Below are 16078 nucleotides of genomic sequence, written 5' to 3' on the forward strand. Positions count from 1 at the left end.
CATAGTAGCTCTTTATTATATAGGATTATTTATTTTTTTTCAATTACAATTTGCATTCATTATTATTTTATATTAGTTTCGGGTGTACAGCATAGTGGTTAGAAAGCCATACAATTTATCAAGGGGGAGGCTCTTTCCTAGTCCTGACCCTTTGGAGCAAGCTGCACACCTGATTTTCCCTGATCAGGACCCCGATTCTAGGCTGTGTAGCAAAATGAAAAGAATTTGGGGGACTGGGTGGCTCCTTTAGAGCTAATTGAGTCCAGTCTCCATCTTTACAGTTAATGAATTTGAAAGTCATGAGTAGAATCCAGCTTTCTCTGTACTGTGTTATCTCCATCACCCCACCATCTTTCCATAGAAACTGGGTCATCTTTCCTAACGCACTTGGCCCTTTTTTGGGTATCCATGCCTTCTCTTTGGCTTCCTTGGTGTTCTCTCTCTTCCTTCTCTCCCTTCCTTCCTTCCTTCCTTCCTTCCTTCCTTCCTTCCTTCCTTTCTTCATTTCTTATAATGAGCAATCTTTTAATATAATACACCCTTCCTCTTTGGAACTTGCTATAACCTTATTTCCACAAGTTCTGAATTGTTATGGGAATAGGAAGAGAAAAAGGAAGAGGTAAATGCTTTTTCTGGAAGGTGCATTTATAATCCTTCAGTAGTGATCATACTGGAGAGGTGAGTAAGATCCACCCTGTAATCAGAGGGACAACTGATGGGTCTGGATACAAAACCATAAATTTTGTTGCTTGTGAGTATCCAGTAGAGGTTATTTAATCCTCACTTTGAACTTAGATTTGGGCTACTTTAACCTAGGGGAGGCTTTGAATTTCAGGGCTAATGCAGAGTCATTAAACATCATTGGAGTGTTTCTAACCAAATTATCTTTTATTTGCTTTTATGTAGCTTTTATCCAAGTTCAAACTGAAAAAAATATATATACCACAATTGGCCTGTGTTAGGCTAAATATCAAAGTATAAATATGCTATGACTGTTTGACCTGGGGATAGATCTACAACTTAAAAAGATTCTTTTTTTCTTTTTTTTTTTATTATTTGCTTGAAAAGGTATTTGGGAACATTGCCAAATAGTGCAGTTTATTTTTTTAAATAACGATTATCTTAAGCCTGTCGCCAAACAGCCATCTATTATGTAATATTGAGGTAAGGTCAAGCCTAAATTATGATTTATGCTTTACATCCTTTCTTTTGATATAATTGAAATTATTTCTCACTTGTGGAATGGGAAGCCTGGAATCACCATCTTGAGGTCAAAGATCTTACGAATTCATAGCTCTCCTTTCTCAAAGATGTGTCTAACTAAATCCATTAGAGAGCGAGATTGAAATTGTTGAATGAAGCCTCTGCAAGTATTTATATAATTATTTTATATCCTTATTTTCACTCTGTTCTTTTCCTATTTCAACTGTTTTCTTCTTCCTGCATTACATATATTGTCTTATTTCCAATGTCTACCTTCACAGCCTTCTCTGATAAGCACCTTCATTTATACTTCAGGTTTAGTTTGCACAATTTCTCATGTCTCACCTTGATTTCCTGAGCCACCCTCCCCTCTTCTTTGTCAAAAACCACTTCTATGCCTGTCTTAAGAGGTTGGAGCATTAAAAAAGGAAAAGATGCATCTCTTCCCTGTCCAAGAGACCTTCAACCGCTGGAATAAAAAAAGTCCTAGTCATGAAATGTGGTTACATATATGTGCTCCTAAATGCTCACTATACTCGTATCTGCATATTTGTCTTATTTTGAAATTAAGGGGAGAGGGAGATGGATGAGCTCCTAAGGAAACGAGTATATAAGAAAAGACACAGCATTCCCAAACTCTTTGAATCGGGAGCAAGTCTTTGGTGGCATATTTGTTCCCTGCTCTTGACTGTGCTATTTGGGGCACAAGTGTGTGCTATTAAACAATTTACTGATAAAACCAGTCAGAATTAGGGACCTAGAACTAAACTTTCCAAGGAGCCCTGCTGAGATATGGTACTTCCTGAAATTGTCTCACTAAGCACAGTCACCTGATCCTGGAATTTAGCCAATGGGAGAGTCTCAGTCTGTTGGCTTCAGCAGTGTTTGGGGGGTCCTGGCCAAGCCATCAACAAAAGGGTCAGGCCTCCCTCACAGCGTCTTTTTCTGATTAGTCCAACGTGGTGATTGGAAGCGAATATCCCAGGGATAAGTATAACTTTAAGAAGCACATATTTAGCTCAGTATCCTCAGGAGAAGAAAAATTTATCATCCTCTTCAGACCAGCTGGCCAAAAGGATCTCAGATAGGGACCCTGACACCTGCACAGCTTGTGGTCAGTTGGGACACAATGGCCTCTTGGTGTTCAGTATTCTATTGAGGGGGGTGCATCTTAAGCCTCTGTACTTAATCTACCAAAGCAGATAGATACAAATATAAGTGTTTAAACTTACGGGCATTTTTTTCCCCATCAATACTTTGAAAACTCTAAATGTAAGTTCTCCATTCAGAAGGGTCAGACTGAGAATGTTTCCTTCCAAGAGCAATGTCGGTGCCTTGTGTTTTTGTGTGTAACTCTATATGGTTTGTCCTGTTTCAGCCATATTTACAGAAGACAAAAACACCACAGAGCCTGCTCATAAGGTTAAAAATGCCCCATCCATTCCCAACACTCCAGAGCCAACAGCAACGCAAGAACCCCTGGTGGGCAGCCAAAAGAGAAAAGCAAGGAAAACCAAGATCACACACCTGGTCAGGACAGCAGATGGCCGGGTGTCACCAGCAGGAGGTACTTTGGGTAAGAAGAGGGAGCTTTAGACAGAGATAACCAAATCAAGTAGCTGACCCTCATGGCCACTTGGGCCAGCAAGTGACTATACACCAACTGCGGGTTTGGTCACAGTGACATTTTCTCTTTCTGGGTCTCCTTGATAACTAATTTTCTACAGACTCCCAAATGTGCATGTTTTAGTCTGTGCTTTAAAATCATAGATCTTTTTCCAAGAGCATATCTTGATTTCCTAGAAAGGAAAGGTAATTTGTAGGGCTGTCAGCTTCTCCTTCCCTTTCTCAGCATGCACAGAAACAGTGTTGGTTAAGGAAATTCCCAAAGATCCCAGGCTTTTAAAAAATCCTGGATGAATCAGTGTTTCTCCATGGCTCACTGCTCAAGTCAGTGAGAGAAGGCACTTTAGGAAGCATCCAGCACTTCTGCAAAGCTGACTAAGCCCACCCAGGGAGCTCGAGCATGCTTCTGGATTACTCTCCTTCTCTGGGCTAATCTTTAACCAACTCTTAACTTACCGTGAATTTCTCCATTTTCGGTTGTGGTCTGGGGTCTGTTTGTTGTTCCTGGTGGTCTGCATGGCAGTAGAATTGCCTGATGGGATCAGAGCTTGATACTGAGCATCCTCCCTCAGATCTCGGGGTGCGACGCCACCTCAGCATTAGTGCTCTGAGCTGTTGCCATGTTGCCTTTTAGCACCTCTCTCATCTCTTTCTGTCAGTCCCGAAGGAAGGGTCCCGCCCCGCCACCCTAATTCAGTAGCCAGAAAAAAGGTCGAAGGTCCATGATGAATTCAATAAATAGGAGAAAAAAATGTTTAAATGAGTGTTTTTTGAGAGCAAGATTTATAAATATCTGATTTAAATCAATCGACTTGTTAATAGAGATTCATTATTTGCTGAGATAGAATTAGAGGACAGTTAGTGAATTTTGTGCATTTCTCTTGTTTTGCATATGTAGATTGATAGAACAAGAAAGCATATTAAAGAGCCCTGAGTTTTCCCTGTCACATAAGAGCTGCGGCTCAAAGGGGCACACTTTTGTTTTGAATGCTTTGAACTACTAAGCAGAAGGATGATGAAGACTAGAACCCAGTTTTCCTCATATTTAGTCCAGCAGGCCCCTCCCTTATTTCCTTTCCACTGTGGGTTCTGCTCTGTGATTTTCATTTTGTAAATGGTTATAGCCTCATTTTTACTTGGAGGAAGAGTGAAAAATTTTAGAAAATACTTTCTTTCATGTAGGAAAGCACATAGCACTTTCAGGTTCACTTACTATATGGCAATTTACTGCCTTTATCAATTATTTTATGTGGTTGAAATGTTTTTAAAGTCATGATAACACCTGCCCTCTATCTTGGCTACACAGTTAGGGTACTCACTTCCAACAGGCATATTGGCTTTATCTTCCTTTCAGTAGGTCTTAGAACAAAAGTGACAGCTTGGGGTCTCGTTGGGATTGAAATTTCATTGGGGTTAGTGTTGCCACCCTAAGTGTTATCATAGCACACCGAGTGTCAGGGTTGCCCTGGTAGGTAGGGCAGCTGCAGCTTCATCAGAAACGTTTGGTCAGTCGGTTTTTAAGGGCCCTTTACTGCATCCACCAGCCCTTTCTTGGGCTGTATATTGACTAAGCCCTTTTTCTATCTCCAACACTGACCTATTTGACCTTATTCAATACGCAGCTTTTCTGCTCAGCATCAGGACACAGTGCTGCCCACCGCTGCAGTCGAGCTTAATAAGAGTTTTGTGACCATGAGAGAGATTCTATAAAAGCCTTACTATTCAGTGGATGACAAAAGTGAGCCATGAAGGATGTTACCTCATTTCACGTTGCCTAGCACGGAGTTTTCTCTGCAGAAAACAGAGGGGGCCTCTCCTGATGGATTTCTCTTGCGTTGCAGATGACAAACCAAAGGAACTGCAGAGGAGTCTCCCTAAAGTCACTGAGACAGGCTGCCATGACGCGTGCGCACACAGCAGCGAGGCCGCGGAGACACGGAGCAGCACTCCCGAGATGCCCGCCGTGTCTGCGTTCTTCAGCCTGGCTGCGCTGGCTGAAGTGGCCGCCATGGAAAACGTGCACAGGTTAGCGGTGGGAGCCTTATTCCGCCAGGGGACCTGCCTGTTCACTGTCACCCCTTGCACAGAGCGTAGGTGGAGAAAGCAGCATAGGAGACAAAATCAGCCTTTCTGACGTCATCTGTGATATTTTCACAATGTATTGGGGTTCACAAGTCTTGGTTCAAGAGCACTTCTGTTTATGTGAGGTTAGGAAAGTGTGTGTGCTAATTAATTATCAGTGAGAATGTAGCCAGCCAAGTATTTTATTTTGAATGCATTATTCTGTGGCTAAACTTTTATTTCTCTAAAAAGCCTGAGAGAGCAAAGAAGCAGCATTCTCAAATCATTAAGCATGAGATTTGAAGTCAGGCCTCAGACCTGGGTTTGAGTCCGAGCTCTGTCACCTGCAAATTGCAAGGTCTTGAGTAAGGTCATTCACCTCTGTACCTTGTTGTTTCTCCTTATAAAATGGGTGTAGCTGGTACTCATTCCATAGACATGTTATGCAGAATAAATCTAATGTCCCAGTGTCAGCAGCCGTGCACACCCTCACTGAGGAGGGTCCGTGGCCGTGGTGGTACCAGCAGAAGAAAACAGAGTTGGTTCAGGAAAAAGACATCTGACTCACAGCAGACAGGCCTGGATTTATCTTCCACTCTGTGTTTGCTACAAAGTAATTTCATTCTCGGGCCTCAGTTTTCTCATCCTGCTTTGAACACAGCACTGTCCCCAGAGAATCACCTGGTTGTAAGGATCAGCCAAGATCACAGATGGGGAAGCCTGTGGAACTCGGGGAAGCCCACGGAAAGCATATCAACTTCTAAGTGCAAAATGGAGTGTTTGCTACTTCCTGGACCTTTTGGGAAGTCAGAAAAGACTTTTGTAGATTCAGGGATCTCCTATTTTTATTCAGTGTGGATTACCCACAGATGAGCTACCTTCTTAGCCTTTCAGTCTTCAGTACAAAGATCTTGGAATCACGGACGACTTGTATACCCACCTGGCAGGCTCCATTCTCCTTAGTCACATCAGGCTTAGCAGACCCAGACGGAAGCTTTGTTTGCTGCTTTCTCTTTATCTGTCATGTTGCAGTTCCAGTCCTGGCTCACAAATAGCCTCTAGATATTTACAACAGGTCAAATTTCTTTTCATGTGTGCACTGCAAGTGCCTAACAGCACGTGAATGCTGACAGACATTGTTAAAATCCGCTCAGGTCTCTGCGGGCCTGAGGAGAGAAATGCACAGACACTTCTCCACTCGTGGAGTTTCGCAGTCGAGTACAGAGGACAAACTCATACACTTACACAAAGAATTAAATCTGTGCCCCCATAAACTGTGGAAATAAGAGGTGATGTAAGAATCAGGGGGGTCATATTTCAGGGCTCAGAAACGGCTACCACACAGTCCCCCTTGCTGTTGACAGTGTTCTCTTCTGAACAGGACTGTGGTCACACCATGGCTGTCAACCAGCCTTCCACAACTCCCAGTTTCCAGCAGTGAGCACCTCAGCAAACCATTCTTTCTTACCCCCTCCCCCCCACACCCCACCCCCGAAGTCAGGGGACACTGCTTGCAGTCCACATGGGCCGAGTCCTTTCTTGCCTTTGCTCCTCCTTCCTGGCCTCGTTCTTTGTCCTCTTCTCTCACTGCTCCTGAAGTCTGCACTCTCCCCATGTACCTCTCATAGACCCGCCACCATGTTGGTTCGTAACTGTTTGCCCATACTTATGTCTCCTTCCAGTGTATTTGGAAAAAAAAACAAAAACACTGGTTTTATTCTCCATATCCACAGCTTCCTTAGTTCCTGTCACGTCAATGGATGAATGGGCAAGGAGTTTTTTGTGTTTTTTTTTACCTCCCACTAGAACGGTGGTTCTCAACCTTCTGGCCCTTTAAATACAGTTCCTCATGTTGTGACCCAACCATAAATTATTTTCGTTGCTACTTCATAACTGTAATGTTGCTACTGTTATGAATCGTAATGTAAATATCTGATATGCCCCTGTGAAAGGGTCGTTCGACCGCCAAAGGGGTCGCAACCCACAGGTTGAGAACCGCTGCACTAGAAGAACGATATTGCTTACTAAAATTTTACTGTCAACTTAACAAATGGTTAGTGTTCTGACTATCTAGAAAGACAGATTCTCCCCAGGAATCTTAGTTGTAACTTTAGCCCCTACGTGTTAAAGCAGAGCTACCATCCACCCTCTACCTACAGACTTAATGTAATTGTACCTGGTTGCACATCTATTAATTATTGCATTTAGAGAGTGGTCAACAGAGTTAGGGGTAGAAATTCGTTACCGGCTGTTACCTGCATTCTTGCCACAAGAAATCTTAACATTAGGTTTAAAAATCCAGGGTAGAAAGGCAGTTCTACAAAATGCAGGACACAGGAAGTTTCATAAACCTTTGTTGAGAGCCTGTTTATTTACGAGGAATTTTATAAGGAGGAAAGTTCATTAAACTTAACCCTAAAATCGGCCCTGCCAGGTGGGTCTTTTTAGTCCCATTTTAATGTTGGCCCAAATGCTGAATTAACTTGCCAGGAGCACGAGGCCAAACTGAGATATCGTCCCAGGTCCTTGAATCCAGTGTCCTTGGCGTGGCTCCACGGTGCTGCGTTAGCATCTCTCATGTCCTGGCAGGTCAAGAAGGCTCTCCCGCCCCTTCCCTCCCCGGGAACGAGGGCCATCAGTGCGTTGCACCCACATCGTTCTCGCCCATCACACGCCGGCCGGCCTTTCCCATTGATTAAGTTGGACTTTCACCCCAATTTCTCCCCCTCTTGTTCTCTCTCTTTTTTTTTACATTATCCTTTTCTTGTTTTACTTTTTTTTCTCTTCTCATACTTATTAAAATTCTTTTGGTTTTATAATGTTATTACATATTCAATCTTAAAGGTAAAAAGTAGCATTTTAATTTCATCTTTCTGGAGCAGAGTTGAACATATTGAACAGTTGGTGCTTACAGCATCCCTACATGAATAAACAGATTAATCCAGAAGTGTGATTGTAATACACGTTTTGTTTTTCTGAAAGCCTAATATCTTAGGCTAAGTGATCATCGGATTCTCATATCCCCAAATGTTGTCATTTATCTACATTGCTTTTTTTTCTCTGCACCAAGAGACAGGAATTGGATATAGTTGTGGAGCAAATATAATTTGAATTTTAAAATAGCACCCTTTGTTCCACATAATCTGAAGAAGATACTATATTGAAACCTTAAAACCAGTGAAGACATTGTTGCTACATCGCATTCCTCGGCACAGTGCCATGTGCCCTGCAGCTCTGTATAAATCACCAAGAATTTAGAAAAGTTTTGTTGTAACTATGAAATAAAACGTATTTTGTCCTACTCGTTAAGCTGAAGCTGAGTGGGGGAAAAAATCAGCTATGTTCAATGTAGTTCCAATCCAAGTATAGTGGGGCCTTGATTTAGGAGTTTAATTCGTTCCGAGACCTCGTTAAGGAGCTCGTTAAGGAGCTCGTTAACTCAAATTACTCTGTCAACTCAATGCAAAAAAATCGGGTGGAGAGACAGCTGGTATCTCAAAAAACTCGTTAGTCGGGACACTCGTAAGTCAAGGCCCCACTGTAATGGGGTTTTCCATGAATGTTCTAGCTTTGCCTAGAATTCTCTCTCCATGTGTGTTGAGTTTGGCCCAAATTAACTGGGTTTTCTCACACTCTAAAACGTAATCGGCACTTGCCTTTTCCCCTCTGTGCTCTTTCTCCATATGCCTGTGAAACTTTTCTTAAGTTAGGAGGGTGTCACATATTTTTGTGTCCTGGTACACCTCTTCCTCTCCAGGGACCATTGCTGTTATTGGCCTTAAGTTTTCATCGGGTTTATTATTACGCCACTTAAGAAAGGAGCCTGGAGCTTACCAATTAGTGTAGCACAGTGTTCCCCTCAGGCAAGTCAAGCAAAGGATCCTGTCCTTGTTTAATTTCAGTGGATGTGGGGGAAGATTATTGTCCCGCACCTCAGCCCTTGACTTAAAGTTTCCCAATTCTGAGGGAATTTCCCAAATCTGTTGTTGCTTCAGATTCTACAAAATGGAGGTGGTCAGTTGGATACAGAATATTTTATTGAGTTGTGTGAGAAATCCTTTAAAGAAACAACAACAATATATGGAAAGAAAGAAACTCAAAGGACAAAATTGGTTTTCATTAAACAGCATAAGTAAAAAGTCAGCAGAAGCTATTAAACAAATTATTGGGAAGCGCTGTGTTATTCATCATCCTCTCCTATTTCTGACAACATACTCTGAATAAGTGATTTTTTTTCTCTCTTGCTTCACAGAGGTCAGAGGTCAACTCCGCTCACCCACGATGGACAGCCAAAAGAAATGCCACAGGCTCCTGTACTTATTTCCTGCGCTGACCAGTGAAGCGCCCTTCAATTGTAAAACATTGTGCTTTACCTACTACCCTAGCCTTGTCTTTACCGAGGGATGCTAGTGAGTTCATGTGGTGGGAAATACAGACTGCAAACAAGTGCTTGTTGCCCTACATGGCCCAGATTCACTTGAAGCAGAAGTTAGCCTCCTGGGCCCATTTGTTCGTTCAGAACCCAGAGTCTTTGTGGGTGATTTTCTCTGTCTGATAATGAGCAGAAATGGAATGATCCTGGAGCTTTGCTTTCTATTGAAGGCTGTTGACGGTAATAGGTGGTAACTTGGTAAAAGACTGCCTTTACTGTAGCTCATCCAGCATCTCTTTTACCAACCAGAGAGTGTGAAACTAGTTTCATATATTACCTAGTTATTCTTTCAAAACAAAAACAAAAAAACAAAAACAAAAACTGACGCACTGCACTAGTTATTATTAGATATTCTTAGTCTTTTTTGTACATGGAGATTTAAGTTCTAAGATGGTTTATATAATAGGTTATACCTACATTTATATTGTAGAATAATATTAAAAAGCCTGTTCCGAGACTCCCACGCAGCATGGGCAGGCAGATGTACCATTGTTAGCGGTGTATGCTCGGCCTCGTGGTCCATATATTCTGCACTTTTATATTTGCCACCAGAGCGGTAGTTTGCTGGCAAAAAAAAAAAGAGAGAAAGAGAGAGAGAGAGAGAAATTACAATTCTTAACAAGCTGAATTTTTTTCTTAGCCTTGAGTGACCAAGAATAATTTGCTTGGGGCAAATTGTGGCAAATATTTACCTGGACAGGGGAAGAGTCCTACAGATTACAGATTACTGATGTTTTCATGCCTTGAGGATTCTTTTATTTTTACACAGGGGTCTAAATGGGTCTAAGTGACCAATGGATCGTTCATACAAACAAACAAAAAAGAAAAATATTATTCAGAAGTGACCTTAGTATTACTTCACTATTCTGAACACATTGAAGACACTCACTTCATGTGGACCTGGAGCCACAGACCTTTCCATCCATCCCAGACAGACTGGACGGGTAGCAATTGCTATGCACAGCCTCGTCGGCGCTGCAGGTGTTTAGAGCCATTTCGAGTTTGTGTTGTTAAGGAGGTATTGAGTCACTGATACCGGAGGTATGCCTGACCAGAGTGGGACTCAGTCACAGGCCCACCTGCAAGTTTCTGTTTCCTTTCTGTGTTTTGTTGCTTTTGAACATAAAACCCACCATACATATGCCAGTGCCGAGTGGATTAACTGGCTTTGAACATTCAACATATTGACTTAACCACCTGATGTTCACAGTGTCTTGTTTCCTAGCAACAGATGCAAAGTGATAAATCCAAATTAGTCAGAGGCTACAGATTTTACAGGGTATTTCTTCCATAGCACAAAGTATCTCCCCACTCTTGCATCGCAGCACAAACTACCAAATTTCAATGATTGGATTCCAGCAATAATTTTTATTGGTTTTCAAACTGGCAGGATTTTGATAGTGTTAGTTCAGGTTTGAAGCTTTTGAATTAGATCTCTAAATGGTGACAGTTTACAGGTTTTATCTAGCTTTCTTATTTATACTTGACTGAATTGTAATGATGATTTTTTTCTAATCGTAATTTGACCTAATAGCCATATAAAAAGTGACTCTATTAATACTGACTAGGTTTAGCTTTTCATGGTTGTAGATATTACTTCAGTTTCGGTGCTGGAAAATATGTACAACATACTAACAGAATGGAAGACTCTAGAGGGGTTTTTTCAAAGCAGGTAACGAGGGCAGTAGAGCATTGGTGTGACATTCTCAAAGGTGCACACTCATTGTGCATCTATGGAGGAAGAAGGAATTAGTAAGCAAGGTTAATCAGCTTTTATAGCTTAACCCCAGTCACATAGAAATAAATCAGGTGAGCAGCCCCAAATTTCAGCATAGCCTTTTTACTACGATGTTTTATTAATGTTTTCTAAATCTCAAAACACAAACTGAATGTTTGGAAATTGCTGGGTCCCAGTGTTGGTGGCTGTTAGGAGTTTTTGGACCACTTGCTAGCAGTGATTTTAAAATTATTATTAGCTAAAATCCAAAAAAATAAACCCAAACAAACCAACAACAAAAATTGTGTGGTGCAGAACATGCATCTTGACAATGGTACTAACTTGTTATTCTATAGAACATGTTAGAATAGGTCTATTTTTGCCAGAGCACCCTCCTTCAGTCCTCCGATTACATTTCACTAGAGTTCCTCAAGAGATTGCTGTATATTCATGGGACCTTTTTTTAAAAAGAAGCAAAACAAAAGATTGCTTTTTTCTATGTGATTACTATCTTACTTGATCTGCTTTTCCTAAACCTCAGTGGCTTTTCCCTTAGGCAGGGTGGGAGTGGGAGGGCAACCTACTGGATATGACTGTTTTCAGATACTTAAAAAAAAACACACAAAAAAACCCACCTTTTTGTAGAAATGCTTAATTTTTAAGCAGTTAGGCACTGAGAGTAGCAGAAATCCTGCAAAGCTTTATAGTTCTTTAGACACTCGCCTTGTTGTTTCTCTGAGTGCAAGTCTTGATTTCAATACTAGTGCTTTTCTCATGCCCTGAACCCGCTGGAGAGGGGTGTTGGTATATTCAGGTAACAACATTTGTTAGCACAAATATTTCAGACCAACATGTAGTCCCCACCCCCACTTATCATTTTCATTTCATTTCTCTCATTCTTCTTTATTTTGGAAAATCAATCGTATTGCTATAGTGTGTACTTTAATCTGCCAGCAAACACCATCTACACTAACCTTTGTCCCATAAGCATCCTCAAGAGAAGAAGTTGTTGCACCTTATGTATATCTCAAGCAAACCAAAATACGATGCTCTTCTGCTCTGTTGTATTCTAAATCGTTGTATCATATCTTTCTGAAACCATTCTGAATTTAGTTGAAATTATCAGTATTTATACTTTTAACCTTAATTTCTGGATTCAAACCTGTATATAAATATTTTGAAAAAAATTGTCCTAGCCCTTCTCTGTGATGCTGGAAGTGGATAGTTTAGTCTCTGATGGAGACAGTACTGTTCCAGTTTCCTTTTGCCTTTTATTTATTTAGTTACTCTGGGTATTTCCTATGTAATTTTGAAGTGTGTAGAGTATATTATAGTAACTGAAGCTACAGCTCTAAGAAGCTGAGTGAAAGAAAAAATACTGTAAGACACCCTTTTAAGTTTGCATTTGTTTGGATACTGTAATGAGATCAGGAAAAGGAAAAGTGTCCCACCGCCATGTTGAAGATACAGGTTCTTATCCCCAAATTAGGTTAGTGCCCAGATTTTTAGATCCAAAGTGTTAATTCACTAAAAACCCCTTTCAAGGCTAAATCATACTGTTGTAATCCTGACAAAATTCTATCAGAAATATATTTATTGAAGTCTATCAGATGAGCTTTCTACCAATGCCATCTCAAAGCCGAAATGCTGACATTCCCACGTTATCACTGATACTCTAGTTCCTGACATTAAAACTGCTGGAGGGAAACAGTGACGGCACACTACGGTCGAGGAGCATCGGAACTGGCCTGGATGCTGGGACCCAGGGTGTCTAATCCGTCATGTTCTTATTAAGGCAGGTGCCACTCTGTCTAAGTCATCCACAGGCACTCCGCAGTATTTGGCTCTTCATAGGACAGTATTTGCCCCTATATTAAAGCTAAAGCAAATTTTAAATTGATACAGAACCAGGAGGAAGCTGACACTGAATGACATCTTTTGTTTCTACAGTATGTGTGTGGGGGGCGGCGGGAGGGGCAATACCCAATAGCTCTGTTCCAAGTTTGGCATTGGGCATTAATGTGAAGCAGTGGGACCATGCTGCCTGCTAAACTACTGTATGAACCCTAAGTGTTCTGGAGACCAGCAGCTGGAGGCTGGAGGCCGGCGCCCACACCCCGGGGGAAGCACCCTCTTCACTGGGAGAGAGGGAGGAGGACACACGAGGCCCGGAGTCCTCATTTGTAAGGGGAACGTGGGGGTGTATGCGATACTAGGGAGGAGATTCTCCTTTGACTGCACTGCTCCACGGAGCCCTCAGATAAGGCCAATTCTATTGGGCTACCTCGGCTTTACAAGTTAATTTCAGTTAAGTCCTGTTTTGAAGGTTTGTCTTGTTTTGCTTCTACCTTCAGTGCCACTATTTTCCACTGCAGTGTTTTGACTTCACAAACCGCCTTCTCCAGAGAGAACAGTGTATTGCCGAAAGTGGGCAGTAGAAGCAAATGCTGTTACATTTGACCTATAAAGTATTCAGTGACTGCTAGGTGGAAATTGAATGTTAGCTTTCCCCACATAGGACCTTGTCTTGCACCTTACGAAGAGTGTACTAATTGTTAATTAGATGTTGCTTTTATTTATACAAGCATTCCCAAAGAATTAGACTTGGAGTTTGTTTTTGAGTTTCAGGATTCTTAAAAATTATTTTACTTAGATTCACTAACATTATACTTAAAATAAAAAATAAACAGTTTGTTCAGTTCCTCTTACCGGATACTTCTGGTGAAGGGTTCAGGGTTGGATGGACTGCTTTGCTTTAGTTTGGAAGTGATAGCTGAGTTTATTATGCTCCATAATAAATGACCTTGTCCTTTTCACTGGGGACGTTATCTTCCTTACATTTCAGAACAAAGAAGCAACAGAACAGTAAATCAAGACAAATAGATCTGATTCTGTCATACACCTCCATCTGTTTGTGCTATGCTTTTCTTTAAAAATTATAAATACACATATTCGTTAAAAAGACAAAACACAGTTTCCTCTCCTGGCCAAATTTTATGTGTGGTGGTATGATTTGTACTAATAAATTAGAAGAGGAAACCTTGTACTTATAAGTTCTGTGGCCACTGTTTTCTTGTTGCAGTCAGTGGTCAGAATTGATCCTGCCCTCAAATTGATTTTTATGCACAGTTGTTGTGACCATAACTACTACTTCCAAAGATTTCCTAATATCTTAGGTCAGAACTGGTTACTGAGTAACAAGAACCTAATTCAATGCCTCCAAACCCTCCCACCCACACCACAAATCTTACCTCACAAGTTCTAAATCACAAAGGCGCGCTTGCTTCACAGACTAACACAGCTCTCACTGGCCCCCCCAGGGGCTGGATCGGGTCCCCGACACCTCGTGCCAGTGCCTCGGCTGCGCAGGACGGGGGTGGGGAAGGTTCATGATCTGGAGCTCAGCACGTGCTCAGCAATGTTTCTCATTTCATTAGCACGAAACACATCTCTTGCTCTCAGGAATTTATCAAAAAAAAGAATAAAAACCACCTGAGATTCCACACACCAGATTATGAACGTTTCTTGTAGGTTTGAATTGCTTACTTGTCATAAATTAACCACGGCTTCGTTTGACCACCAGGTCTTAAGTCTGTTGACGGTTTCAGCATGACCGAATCGCTCATTTTCTTTCTTTTTTATTTTTTTTGCTTTCTGAAATTGGCTTGGTTCTCTTTAGAGTTGGTGTAAACATGCCATGTAATAAATGATTTCTACTTAATGGTACAACAGAATTATTGCTTTCTTTAGATGTATGTGTAGTAAAAGTCAATATACACATTTATATAATTTCTTCAAAATCTTATACTTTATTTGATATTTCTAAAAATTGCACATGTAAGTCATGTGTATAACATGCTAAAGTACTTTAACTGTGATCTTAAAACTGAATAAAAATATTTAATAAAAATTTGAAGTATTTTAAAGATATTCAAATATATTTCTTTATGTTCACACTACTGGCCATAGAGTATGTGCCCTCAATATACCATGCCCACTAAAACAGTACAGTACTTTCATAAAAATAAGCTAGTTCAGAATGTCCAAAGATAGTCTCCTCTAAACTATTGGTCTCAGCAGCCTCAGTTGCTTTTCCCTAAAATGCAGCAGAAATCAGCCAATGGAAGAAGGAAGATAACGGTTAGTCTGCTTCTCAGCACAGGACTCTTGGAGGTACCTCCCTGGGAACAATCTTGACCTGAAATACCATCTTTCCCTGGAGCTAGAAAAACTCATGCAAATGGTATACTAAGACTGGAAACTAACTCAAACCTCAGACTTGCTGAATACGGTGTTTCTGAGCCTTCCGACCTTAGATATGGTTTTCTATCCTTTGGAACAACACAGTATATACACATATCTACACTAATAAAAGAGAAACATGGTAATCAGCGTACGACCGCTACCCTTCCCATTGGCTAATCAGTGAGTATATGCAAATTAACTGTCAGCCAAGATGGCGGCCGGCAGCCAGGCACTGAAGCGAGCCTGAGGCTTGCTTGCTACGGACTCCAACGTTCCCCGCCTCACTTGCCGGCCTCTCAGTTGCAACTCTAAGCAACTATGTACTATGTTGCAAATAAGAAGGTAAACAAAACACCAGAAACCAGCCGGACTGAAACCCAGCTGGACCAAAACTTTGTATCAATGTTTTCAGCAGCGAGGCCTCAGAGCTAAAGCTGGCCCAGAATAAAAAAAAAAAAAAACAAGGAGCGGTTGGGAGCTCCAGTCACTCGCTTCAGGAAAACAGCCCTCAGCCCCTCACCCAGACTGGCCAGGCACCCCAGTGGGGACCCCCACCCTGATCCAGGACACCCTTCAGGGCAAACCAGCCAGCCCCCACCTGTGCACCAGGCCTCTATTCTATATAGTAAAAGGGTAATATGCCTCCCAGCACTGGGATCAGCGGAGCAGCGAGGCTCCCGGCACTGGGATCAGCGTGATAGGGGGCAGCGCCCAAACCCCCTGATCACCCTGCAGCTCTGTGTGACAGGGGGTGGGGCCACAACCTCCCTATCCGCCCTGCTCTGTTCCTGACA

At 41.7% G+C, this 16078-nt stretch overlaps 1 protein-coding gene across 7 annotated transcripts in view; it reads left to right on the forward strand.

Moving 5' to 3' along the window:
* The window catches only part of BBX (BBX, HMG-box containing), a 290219-nt gene extending 275276 nt beyond the window's left edge, over positions 1–14943 (forward strand). For 6 of the 7 annotated variants that reach the window (XM_006090071.3, XM_014456988.2, XM_023754948.1 and 3 more), the window contains 3 exons: positions 2582–2779; positions 4671–4854; positions 9143–14943. In XM_006090071.3, the coding sequence (XP_006090133.1) occupies positions 2582–2779; positions 4671–4854; positions 9143–9230 (470 nt within the window). In that variant the 3' untranslated portion in view covers positions 9231–14943. The remainder of the gene's footprint in view (positions 1–2581; positions 2780–4670; positions 4855–9142) is intronic. The other variant, XM_023754949.1, reaches the window with a different exon arrangement.
* The last annotated feature ends 1135 nt before the right edge of the window (positions 14944–16078 follow it).

The sequence above is a fragment of the Myotis lucifugus genome, unplaced genomic scaffold (assembly GCF_000147115.1).
Source record: "Myotis lucifugus unplaced genomic scaffold, Myoluc2.0 scaffold_67, whole genome shotgun sequence".
In the NCBI taxonomy this organism is placed as follows: Eukaryota; Metazoa; Chordata; class Mammalia; order Chiroptera; family Vespertilionidae; genus Myotis; species Myotis lucifugus.